The 12,630-nt window shown below is 40.4% G+C and overlaps 1 protein-coding gene across 1 annotated transcript; it reads left to right on the plus strand.

The window, feature by feature from the left end:
* Window positions 1-7,493: 7,493 nt before the first annotated feature.
* LOC146578812 (coxsackievirus and adenovirus receptor homolog) lies at window positions 7,494-9,956 on the plus strand. The gene is made up of 3 exons (XM_085267848.1): window positions 7,494-7,798; window positions 8,985-9,344; window positions 9,748-9,956. Exons 1-3 carry the CDS (start codon window positions 7,747-7,749, stop codon window positions 9,954-9,956), a joined length of 621 nt encoding a protein of 206 aa, XP_085123974.1. The 5' UTR covers window positions 7,494-7,746.
* The last annotated feature ends 2,674 nt before the right edge of the window (window positions 9,957-12,630 follow it).

Raw genomic sequence — 12,630 nt, forward strand, 5'->3', positions numbered from 1 at the left:
AACATTTTGCTGATGCCCCTGAGGTCTGCAGATCCTGTGCATTTTTATTTGCAGTCTCCATGGCTACTGCAATTGACAGAGCCTTGTCAAAAGTGAGATCTATTTCTGACAAGAGACGTCTCTGAATTCGGTCATCCTTAATTCTCTCAACATCTGTTGTAACCTGTTGCAATAGTTACAATCCTGTGCCAGGCGACGCAGCTCCGCTACATATTCCATGACGGTTTCATTCGGCTTGCGGGAGCGAGAGTCGAACTTATACCTTTGCACAATTTCACTGGGCTTCGGATCGAAGTGATTTTTCATCAGAAGCACCAGCTCTTGGAAGGTTTTGTCTTTGGGCTTGGCCAGGCTGAGAAGGTTTCGCATCAAGCTGTACGTCGCTGCTCCGACGACACTTATTAATATCGCTCTTTGTTTCTCTGCATCGTCGATCCCGTTACCTGCGAAAAACTGCTCGAGTATTTCCGTATACTCATCCCAAGTCTGATTCTTTGGATCGAACGCTACTAGCGTGCCAATTGTAGCCATTTCCGCTTCGAGGTCACTGCCTTCTATTTCCAGCCGAAAACTTTTGCATTCTTTGAAAAGCTAGCCAAACCTGTAGCCGACTCCATCAATTTTTTTTCTTCTCTTTTCTTTCAGTCCGATCGCCCAAACTCCTTCCCCCTAAACGTCCTCGTCGCCAAAAAGATGTTGCATCTTCAAAAAATAAAGATACAATAACTGAGCCTTACACCGGAGTATCGTTGCACTGGTTTACTGAACCTTTCTTTCAGGGCATGTACAGAACATGAGCATCCATTTTCTACTACCTCCTACAGGACACACACTTCTTCCACTTCCTTACACATTAATGTAACACAGAACTAATACTGCCTCTCCTGACATTACCATTGTAACAACACACTCATTCTGTTTCTTTCAGAAGAATAACAGGAACTTAGGATGTAGGTATCCACGTTGGTTGAGTGTGGAGTGAGTGCATATGAGAGCATGAGGGGGGGAATGGATGTTTGTATCTGTGTGTGCCTGTATGTCTGTGTCTATATGTCAGGTTGGGTATCAGACGCCACCTCTCTGGGGACACCTCAGGCCCTCCAAGGTTTGGAGGCCTATCTCCCTCTACCACCACTTCCCCTGCCGGTGGCGGACTCCCTCAGGTGTCGGTGCGTTGGTGGTTCTTTGTGTCTGGGGGTGGGCGTCCGGGTACACACCGGCTCACTCCGTGGCGGCCGCTTATCGGGGCCTGGAGCCTGGGGCTCGCTCGGGCCCCTTCGGGGGTGGGGTGCCCCCGGCCTCTCGGCCTGGGGCTCGGTCACTCAGGCACAGCTGGCGGCCGGCGGAGCTCACGGGCGCGTCACTGCAACCCCCCCTGACTTCTGCTCCGCGGCTGCTGAGTGAGCCCTCATCTGGGACTCTCCTCAGCTCTTACTGGAACAGTGGCGCGGCTGCCCCTCTGTTGGTCTTCCATGGTTTCTTGTGTTCTGGGGGCCTCTGGATGTCTGAAGTTTTGATCTCCTCCATACCTGCTTCACACCCTGGAGGACGGGGCTGTGGCCCCCCCACACTCCCTAGCAGATCGTTACATGGAGAAACCTTTGGAATACAAGCGCGCTGATCCACACAGGTATGCACACGGGTGTTCACTGCTCGTAGACCCAAATTACACCTTTCTTGGCCGCTACTTCGAAGCACATCTGTCCTGCGTGCTGCACAACAACATTGAATATTTAGTATTTACTGCTGTTTACACTTAGCTAGATTAATGCGATGGTGTTGTGTTTAGTATGTTGCTTTGTTTCTTTTTTTTTTTTTTTGTCTTTTTTTGCTTGTTTTCTATTCTTCTCTCAACAGGTGATCCAGGAGATTTTTATTTTTTTTCTCCCCCCCTTTCTCACTGTCCCTCTCCCCTTCTGTTTTTCCTTTCCTTCCTCTTTCTTTCTCCCTTTCCTATCTCTCACTCATGTCTGTCCCGTCTGTAACATCTGGAAATAAAATATAATAAATAATAAAAACAAAGATCGACCAAATGGACCAATACGGCAATGCCACGATGATCCATTTGGCAAAGTAAATCCATTAGGTATCCTTGTTGGTCTTCAGACAACAATTCTGATGGCTAAAGAACCAAATGGGACAGGCAAAAAAAAAAAAAAAAAAAAGGATGTAGGTATCTATGAATAATAACTATTATGTATACTCATATATTTATATAACCACTTATTTCTTGCAATACCACAGGTCCAAAACAAGTTAAGCAAATGAATGAATCAAGCGGCGATTTACATTTCTATAGATGTCTTTGGCATTTACCCAATATATCTGTAAATGATGTTCATCAACTTGTCGATATTTTTCCCCCGCGCCTCAGGGCAAAAGAGAAAAGGGATTCAAATGTTACATTTCTCAGCTGTCCCTCGTTTATCGCGGGTGTTATGTTCTAAAAATAACCAGCGATAGGTGAAATCAAGTAGCCAATTTTATTTTTTGAGGGTGCAAAACGTTTCGTGGACATCGTGGACATACAGTACTGCACTTCAGAGTCACACTGCTAGCGATCGATGCAGCGATTCTGTACTGTACAGGAGAGACGTCACGGAGGAGATCGTCTGCAGCGATCAGGACGCAGGACACAATGTGACGTAAAAAAAAGCATGCAAACTTGAACTAAAAAAATCCGCGAAACAGCGAGGTGAACCGCATTATAGCGAGGGACCGCTGTAATTTTGAAGGTAAGTCACAACATACCCTTCGTAAATAGAAACCGTTACCAGCAATCATTCATTTTTTGTGTGGCTTTTTTCACGGTTTGTTAACATGCTAGGTGTGTACTTAACAAATTTCCCACGTATGGGACTAATAAAGGTTATCTTATCTTATCTTACTTGACTAGCTGATATCGACATAATGGGGGAAACATCTGGTTTGACTATTCTTCACCTGTAGTTTGAATGCTGAACATTTGCCTGTTTAAATCATAAGACCAGTCACTATACAGAGATGTGCTTCTGAATGTGGACGATGTGTCTTCTGCTGCAGTGATGCAGTTCTGCTTGTGTTGAGTGATGTAAACAACTGATCAATCTAAACGCTTTAAACGTCAAAATTGATCATTATGTAACCGAGGACAAGGGCTGAGTAAACAGGGCAAAGAAATAAATTGATCATTTATTTATTAAATGAGTTAGACATACAAATTCCCAGTTATTTCCAGACAGGACTTACGACACATCCTGCTGATATCCCAGCTGCACATGAGACTTACCACACAAACTGTGCGAAACAACACTGCAACCCGTCACACCCCGCTTAGCGACACTGCAATCGTGGCCTGTGATCTGGGAGATAAAGGGAAGTGGCACAAACAATTAAACAAAAAACAAAAAGAGAGGTTAGTCCGCCCTTACACAACTTACTCTCAATCAATAACCGCCTTTACGGCTGGACGGACTAACCAAAACAAAATTACAAATCAATCCAAAGAACGAAAAAAGGACAGCAGAGACAGCACATAATATTGATCAGTTTCCCTGCGCGCAGTCGATCTAGGGCTTGATCAATTCTTCTATTAGAATTCGTGGTCACAAGACAGTATACCCACTCGCACCTGAGTGAATTAATTGCCTCTGGTTTTTTTTCCACAGAAGAGCGCTGACTTCACCCCACACACCCACTAACTTTTCACAGCTCTTCAGCCAATCACCTAGCAGAGAGCAACAACTGCCAGGTGACACTTGTTACAATTAGATTTTTTATGACACAACAGCAGTGAGTGTTCCCAGCTTTGCAGTAGCGATTGACCGCAAAGTAAAGCTACCGGAAATGCACAACCCCACATCCGGTCTCAAACCAGGAAGTTAGCATTTTCTCGTGCACATAGTCAATGGCAGTTTACTCCCCAGTGACACCTTAGGACACTACTACCTTACTTGACTCCTTAGAAGAAAGAATTAATTTCTGGCTCTCCAAATACCCAAATTCAGTCCTCTTAATTGGTGGAGACTTTAACATTGCTTTAGACAATACGGTTGATAGGTGGCCTCCAGGGCCGCAGTCTTCATACAGTGCAAACTTAAAAAATTTCATGGGAAAATTTAATCTTGTGGATATTTGGAGAGAAAATTTTCCAGATGATAGACTCTTTACTTGGAGCAATAAGACAGGATCCAGGCAATCACGTATTGACTTTTGGCTTGTTTCTGACTGTATTGATAAAGATAATATTACCGTTAATATACTTGCCACCCCCCTCACTGATCATAGAGCAATTTACATTAATGTCCAAATGTTTACACTGGATAATATACCTCATAAATTCTCTTATTGGAAGTTAAATAATTCTTTACTAAATGATAAAATGGTTAACATGCAGATTAATAACTTAATTGTTTATTATTGGAACAAAGCGAACAGAGAGAAGTCCTTTTGTACCAATTGGGAACTTTTTAAATTTGAAGCATGCAAATTCTTGAGAAGATATGGGAGTCAAATTGCTAAATTAAGGAAAGCTGAAGAACAAGAACTAATAAGCAGAATTGCCTCTTATTACCACAAGTCCCCTGAAGAAATCTCAGAGAAAGATAAATTAAGTTTACTAGAACTTCAAAATAAATTGGACGGTTTATATCGACGCAAGGCTGAGGGTGCTTTCATAAGATCCAGGAAGAGGTGGCTGGAGGAGGGCGAACAAAATTCTGCTTACTTTTTCAGACTTGAAAAATACAGATTAAAAACAAACTATTCATCAACTAAATATTAATGGCATTGTCTCTGACAATCCTAGAGAAATTTCACATTTCTGTGCCGAATTCTATACTAAACTATACGACTCAAAATATAATGAGGCTGTCTCAACAGGATTTTTCAATAATATTAAAAACCTAAAATCTATTGTTGTGGAAGATAGAAGTTCTTGTGACAGCCCTCTGACTGTGGAGGAAGTTTGTAATTCCATTTCTGCACTTAAGGCCAATAAATCTCCCGGCACAGATGGTTTGACTGCAGAGTTTTATAAATCATTTTCTAATCTCCTGGCTCCGTTTTTACTGCAGGTTTTTACAGAAAGTTTAGAGAATAACACCCTCCCTCCTTCTCTTACTCAAGGTCTCATAACATTTATTCCAAAACCAAACAAAGACTTACTCTTTATTGATAATTGGAGACCCATCTCCCTGCTTAATACTGACTATAAGGTTATGGCCTTAATACTTGCTAACAGAATTAAAGAGGTCTTGGAAACAATTATTGATGAGACACAATCAGGCTTTATGAGAAACAGACACATTTCTAATAACATTAGACTGGTTTTGGATTTACTTGATTACTCTGATCTGGTACCTGACAATAGCTTCATTCTCTTCCTGGATTTTAACAAGGCTTTTGATACAATTGAACATCAATTTATTTTCCACTCTTTGGAAAAATTTGGCTTTGGCAAGTCTTTCTGTAAAGCTGTCAAAACCTTAAACACAAATGGCAATAGTTCTATTAAAATGATTAACGGCTCCACCCCGAGATTTGACCTGAAACGTGGTATTCGCCAAGGATGTCCTATTTCACCATATTTATTTTTACTTTGTACACAAATTCTTGCAACTAATATTTCAAACAGTGTTGTACAAGGAATCACCATAGCTGATAAGGAGCTCGTCATCAGCCAGTTAGCCGATGACACCACACTCTTCTTGAAGAATGCAAACCAAATCCCTCCAGCCCTTACTGTGATTAGTGATTTCTCTGAGGCCTCTGGTTTATGTTCAACCAGTGGCTGCAAAGGGACTTGTCTTTGAAAGGTAGAGTGTTAATTACTAAAGCAGAAGGTATATCCCGATTAACATATGCTGCTCTCTCCTTACATCTGGATAAGAAAATTAGTAAAGATATTGACCGTATGCTCTTTAATTTTATATGGAAAAACTGTACGCATTATATTAGAAAAACTGTTGTGATGAATAAGTACGAATCAGGTGGGCTTAACGTCTTAGACTTTTCTACTTTAAATAACACTTTCAAAATTAATTGGGCTAAACATTTTCTTAGAAACCCTACCTCTATCTGGAACTTTATACCATATCATATTTTCTCTCGTTTTGGTGGCTTTAATTTTGTTTTAAATTGTAATTACAATGTTGAGAAACTCCCTGTAAAGCTTTCATCCTTCCATAAGCAGGTCCTCTTAGCGTGGACCCTCATTTATAAACACAACTTCTCACCTCACAAATACCTCATCTGGAACAACAGAGATATTTTATATAAAAATAAATCACTTTTCCTGGAAACTTGGGTCCAAAATGGGATTCTATTGGTGGCTCAGCTGGTTAATAAAGAGGGACAACTACTTACTTACAACGACTTTATTGCACTAAATAATTTTCCAATCAGTGTTCAGGAATTCTCAATGGTGCTTGGTGCCATACCCTCAGGGACTTTAATGTTATATAAAACACTGACAGCTCAATGTATATATATATATATATATATATATATATATATATATATATATATATATATATATATATATATATATATATATAAATTGTAGGTTGTGTATCCTTCAGGTGTTAATGGGGTTATTGAAAATGTGTATATGTGCGTATGTGTGTATATACGTAGGTATGGATAGATAGAAACATATATGTGTATATATTGAAAAAAAAAAAAATTACACATAACATATAATGTAATTACAAGGAGGTATTTCTGTAGTCTATTGATACTAGATAGTGGAAAAGGGGTGGGATTGTCTGTGTGGAGAGGATTGATTGGAATACTGAAGATGATGTCCACTATCACTGTCAATTGTCAGTAAATATGGGCTCAAAATGTGGCCATAAATATTTTGTACTTGTAAATCAGTTTTGTACTTGTAAAAAAGATTTGTATGTGCGTAAAAAAGATTTGTATGTGTAAAAAAGATTTGTATGTGCGTAAAAAAGATTTGTATGTGTAAAAAAGATTTGTATGTGCGTAAAAAAGATTTGTATGTGTAAAAAAGATTTGTGTGTGCGTAAAAAAGATTTGTATGTGTAAAAAAGATTTGTATGTGTAAAAAAGATTTGTGTGTCTTTTTTACAAACGCACAAATCTTTTTTACACATACACAAATTTTTTTTTACACATACAAATCTTCTCCCCCCAGGAACGCCTTGGTATTCCCCCGGATAAGCTGGAGGAGGTGGCTGGGGAGAGAGAGGTCTGGGCCTCTTTGCTTAGGCTGCTGCCCCCGCGACCCGGCCTCGGATAAAGCGGATGAAGATGGATGGATGGCATACAAATCTTTTTTACAAGTACAAAACTGATTTACAAGTACAAAATATTTATGACCACATTTTGAGCCCGTAAGTAAACACTTAATCTGGCTGAGGAATCTTTACATGACATATTACAAAGTCTGTGTTATTAACTCTGTAATTAGGCGCCATTCTTCTTATTTTACAGCGCTGTTGTTCAATCGGGGAACGCTTTCTGTTGAGGAGAAAAGCATGAATTTGTCTGTAAACGGATTATCCATTGTTTAAATGTCCTGGTAGTAGAAAAGGAGGCAGAGCTGCTGAGAAATGTTAGGTTTTGGGCGTCGTTCCAGACCATACTCCATACCAGTTGGTGGCGGTAATGCACCTTTCACTTGTTTGCCAACCGCCAATATAACTGTAAGAAAGAATGAAAGAGAAATGTTAGGTGCTTTTTTTTTTTTTAAACGCCGCCATCACGTGAACCCGGTGTTACTCTACTCTGTGGACGCAGATGGAGTCTCTGGGAGTTGTGCTACTTTTAACCGTAATTCCTGGCCACACAGGTAAGTGAGAAAGAGCACACTTACACGAACTAAAGAATAAATAAATAAAAGTCATCAGTAAACATGTTAAAAACGGTCACGTGTCGGAGTTTCTCGACGTTTAACCGAGGCTTACATGTTTTCTGAAACACTCACACACGCTGATGACAGTGACCGTTTTAAGTTCTCATTAAACGTAGAAAGAGTTTATGAATAACGATCGTTTTCTTCTGTCTTTATTGATCGTAACAGAGCGGAAACGCAACTTGCGTAATCAAAAATGTCACGCGCTAACTTGTTGCCTAGCAACCAGTGTTTAATAAACACAAGTAGGGGAGACCGGTGTTCCAGATCTACTGGCGTTTAGATCAACTGGCGTTGGTCGAACAGATGTGTGGCAGTCTTGCGTTTCAGGAGCTGCTACCGACAAACCAGCAAAAAAACGCCAAATGTGTCATCTGTGACACTTGTGAGGTTGTCTCAAACACACTCCGTCAGTCTTGATGCTGTTGAACAACAAAATGTTTAAAAATGTGGCGAGTTTACCTGGTGATATCCTCATGCGCAACGCGATCGCGAAAACAGCAAACAAGTAACACCACACCGATGTTGTTCACAGGACAGCAAGAGTAAACGATCGGGAGAACCTTGTCGTCGTTATCGTTCCCCTTGCACGGTTTATTTCTCCGAATTCAGCGTTTTTGCTTCACAACTACAGCGAGCAGTTTACTTTGTGCACTAACATGGAGTCGAGTCAACCAGCGCCACCTCTGGCCAAGTGCCACAGCCTACAGCCAGATCAACCTGTGACACACATCTGCAGCACGTTTGAATTCGTGTCATGCACAATACATTTGTACCTTTCAATTGTGTCTGTTTGTGTGTCTGTTTTTTAAATTAATTAAATTTAAAAATTTAATTAATTTAATTAGTTGATCCAAAAATCACAGATACATGCATTTATTTCCTTTATTGCAATAAACATAGATAAATAAATATTTCTTGTGTTCAATAAAGATATTTGTATTCTAAGACACAGCTCCGGTTGAGTTTGCATGTCCACAGGTTTTGATACTTGATCACACCAAATCGAGAATGTCCAAAGAAACTGGATTTTTAGTGGCATACAAGTATTTTTTTAAAGAAGGGCCTCACGCAATACTAACATTCTTCATGCTTCCTCTGGATTGTGTCCTCCTTCCTTCAGGCCAAGATGAAGTTCAAGTGGAGGCTGGAGCTGATGCAACTCTTGACTGCCAGGGTCCCACTGAAGGGACTATCACAGTGATAGCGTGGAACAAGAGGGGCATGCAAACAGATGGTTATGTCTTTTTCTACCGAGAAGATCGTCCTTACAAAGCCTACCAGCATCCCTCGTTCCAAGGTCGAGTGGAGCTGGGAGATCCACAAATGAAAGGTGGAAATATGTCCATCATTCTGCACAACACCACCGTTAACGACACCGGGACATATGAATGCCACATCTCATATCAGAGTGGCTCAGGACGCGACAAGAGAGTGACCCCTGAGATCATCAGTGAAATTAGCCTGAAGGTTGTTCATGCAGGTGAGTCTGAAACCTCTTTACCTGTTTGTCTCTGGATGAAGCAGAATTGGTGGGTTAAGTCAGACCTAAGGGTCCAACCATCCATCTTTTTCCACTTACTGATATTTTTGATTCATGTATATCTGATAATACAGAGTACTGATGATAAGCCTCACTGTGAGCAGGAAGCTGGGAATCTTTCTATGTACCAGACACGAGACTCAACTTAAACTTTCAAAAGGATGGAAGCTAAAATACATCCAATAATATTCCAGACTTTGCAGAAAGCAGTTGGTCTGAGTGATGTGATCAGAGTGCAGTAGATAATGTCTGACAGCAGTTTGAAGAGGAAATGGATTCTGTTCTGTTCTTCACTCATCACCTACCTGACAGCTGACACCTCACACCTGTTTCTCTCCTGCAGGTCAGACAGGAGGACACACAGAGGATGGAGGGAAGGAGGATGGAGGGAGGGAGGGTGTAAGGAAGGAGGATGGATCTGTTGGGCTCATCGCTGGTCTGTCACTTTCTGCTTTGGTTCTTGTGTTTGGTGGTTTTGTGATCTACAAAAAATGTAATACTCCTCATATTCAGAATTCATACCAGCCTCCTGTTGAACAGCAGCAAGTTTGAAATTCTGTTATTCCAAGCTTGATATTTTCACTCAGCATGGCTCAAGACATTATCTCACGACGTACAGAAATAAATGTTACTTCATAAACATTTCTAGAATTTGAAAATCTGACCAACAGGTGGCTGAAACAAGCACAAAACCAGAGTATAATTGCAGCATCATCCACTGCTATGGGCTCTAAAAATGTGGGAGCTTTGAGTTGCTGATAAATAGGTTCCTGGTAATTGTTTCCTGTTTGTTCCCATGCTGCGTAAAACATTTAAATCTGATCCACAGATTTCGTGGTGCTGAATGTGGGATTTCTCTTTCCTAAACTCAGAGCATTACAAGCTTTTTAACACGATTGGTGTGTTCATTGATCAAAGGGTGTGAACTCTTATGCATGAACATGTTACCTCAAACAGTCCAAACAGTCTCACAGCACTTTATGAAGCAGTCACAACTTCTAATTGTGCTTCATGTCCCTGAACACTAAATTAATATTTTCCCCTTTTAAAGTCCACATCCTGTGTGCCAGAAGCTGTGGTTGGATGAAATATGTTCAAATTGGAGGGGCTGAAACTGCTGGGTTGGGGTTGGATGGAGATGCCAGTTGGCATTCTTTCAAAGTCAGAGTTTTTAAAAAAAGAGTCTTTATTCTCAGTAAAGAGTTTGACAAACAGATGTGCTACACTCACGAAATACATGATTATGAAGTCATGCTGGCTGTGATGAAGTGAACATTTGTGTCACTGAACACAAACACTGTTTTGTGACTGTTTCATATTTCCTGTGAGACTGGGCTGACTGTGTTTACACCACAGCATTGTTTAGTGCTAAAGGAAGGATTCATTTTCTGCTTTAAATCTGTGCCCTGACTATTATCTGTGAAGTGTTTTTATACAGTGAACAAAGCTTTACATTTTCTAAGCTGATGATTTATTTTGTACATACTGTAATAACTGAATTTAATGTAACACTGGCATCAAATGACTCTTTCTGACTTAAGTTAACTATTTATTTATTTCACTACAAAAGCACCAGCCAAGGTTTGTTATTTGGTGTCAGTGTTGTGCTGCCAACTCCGAGTCCAAAGGGTCTGATGAAAACGCCAATTTTAAAATTTATATTTGAGTAATTTGTTTGTCACCTCTCCTCCAAACTGGACCTCATTCAAGGAACTGCCAAAACAGTCCAGTTCAGTTTCATGGAGGAAGGTGCCAAGTGTAGTAGGAAGTAGAAGTTTGTCAGATTTTTTTTTATTTTTTATTTTTTAAATTATGTGTTGATTTCATTTACAGAGCAGGTCCTCGTAAATATTATTTTCTCTGTTAACTTATTTCTGTTGTCTTTGAATGATACACTGATCACCTCGTCCACGGTGTGTCTTTTATCACATCTTCATCACCTCATCTCCAACTGGTCATGGCAGATTGCCCCGCCCCTCACTGAGGCTGGTTCTGCTGGAACTTTTTCCTTCCCACTGCCGCCAACTGCTTGCTGATAAGGGGTTGTTTGATTATTGGGGTTTTCTCTGTATTTTTGTAAGATATTTACATTACAAAATATTATTAAGCACCTTGAGGCAACGGCTGTTGTGATTTGATGTTATGTAAATAAAACTGAATTGAACTGAATTGCTGCTGTAAGTGCGTTTTGTATTTAATTCATGATTATTGTTACTTCCTGCTTCACTGTGTAAACCCCACGGTGTCTGAACTCACAGAGCTCGACTGAAATGGAGCATAGCTCAGCTTCTCACATCTGTTAGATTTTGTTTTGGATTGTTATCTTAAAGTTAGTCATGCCTGGTTGTTTTTTGTTTGTTCTTTTGTTTCATTCTTTTTCCAACAAAACAAATATCATACACTAATCCACTGCTGTGAAAAAAAAGAATTTAAAAAAGAAGAACTGTGCAACAACAGAAATATATATTAAAAAAAACAAAGACTGCTCAACAGCTTTTGATCTGTGCCTTCACTGCTCGGCCATTAGTGTGTCTTCTCAGAGAAACCCAGCTGAATCTGCACCACACAGCACAGCCTCTGAGCTCACACAATGCCCAGAATATTAATTATTAGCTCAGATAAAATCTAATGTATGCCTATTATCACCGCTTTGGTGACTGTTCTCCTCATGATCACTTCTTGCTCACAGCTAAACCTCCACCATCTCTCCTCACTTTAAGGTCTGTTTCTGTTTTGCTCACATTTTAAAGACTCGCGGTTGTTCGGGAGATTCCTGCTGTTCATGCAAAAAAGCACAGAAAAAACAATGCAAGAATTTAGTCAGCTCTCACGAGTGTTGGTGACACAAACATATTCCCCCAGCTGTAGACGCAGTGTCCACAGCTCTAATCATCCAACAACAGATTAATTTTACTGATCGCACATTAGAACAAACAAAGTGGTGCTCTGACACGAGGAGAAACAAATCTGCTGATGTGATCAAGGAAGCTGTTTATCTGAAACACACTGTAGGTCTGTGTTATTGTACGGCTGTTTGTTTTTATGTGGCACTAAAATCTTTGGACACCCACAGAAAACTCAAAACTCTAAAGGAAAAAACTGCTGTGGGCCATGTGCAGTAACACACACTTGCCCTTATTGTGGGATGAATGTGTATTTTCCCTGCCCACACAGCCCCACAGTTCACCCACACCTACCCACTGTGGGCCCACACAGGCATGTTTCC

This window comes from Mchenga conophoros, linkage group LG3 (assembly GCF_057382185.1).
Source record: "Mchenga conophoros isolate Kocher_MC1m ecotype Shallow Benthic linkage group LG3, M_conophoros_male_GT1.1, whole genome shotgun sequence".
NCBI lineage: Eukaryota > Metazoa > Chordata > Actinopteri > Cichliformes > Cichlidae > Mchenga > Mchenga conophoros.

Bases quoted from the DNA above. Each gene is read 5' to 3' on its own strand.
- LOC146578812 (XM_085267848.1), top strand. From the start codon at position 7,747: ATGGAGTCTCTGGGAGTTGTGCTACTTTTAACCGTAATTCCTGGCCAC. The intron at 7,799-8,984 runs GTAAGTGAGAAA...TCCTTCCTTCAG, and splicing joins CGTAATTCCTGGCCACACAG to GCCAAGATGAAGTTCAAGTG. The intron at 9,345-9,747 runs GTGAGTCTGAAA...TCTCTCCTGCAG, and splicing joins CCTGAAGGTTGTTCATGCAG to GTCAGACAGGAGGACACACA.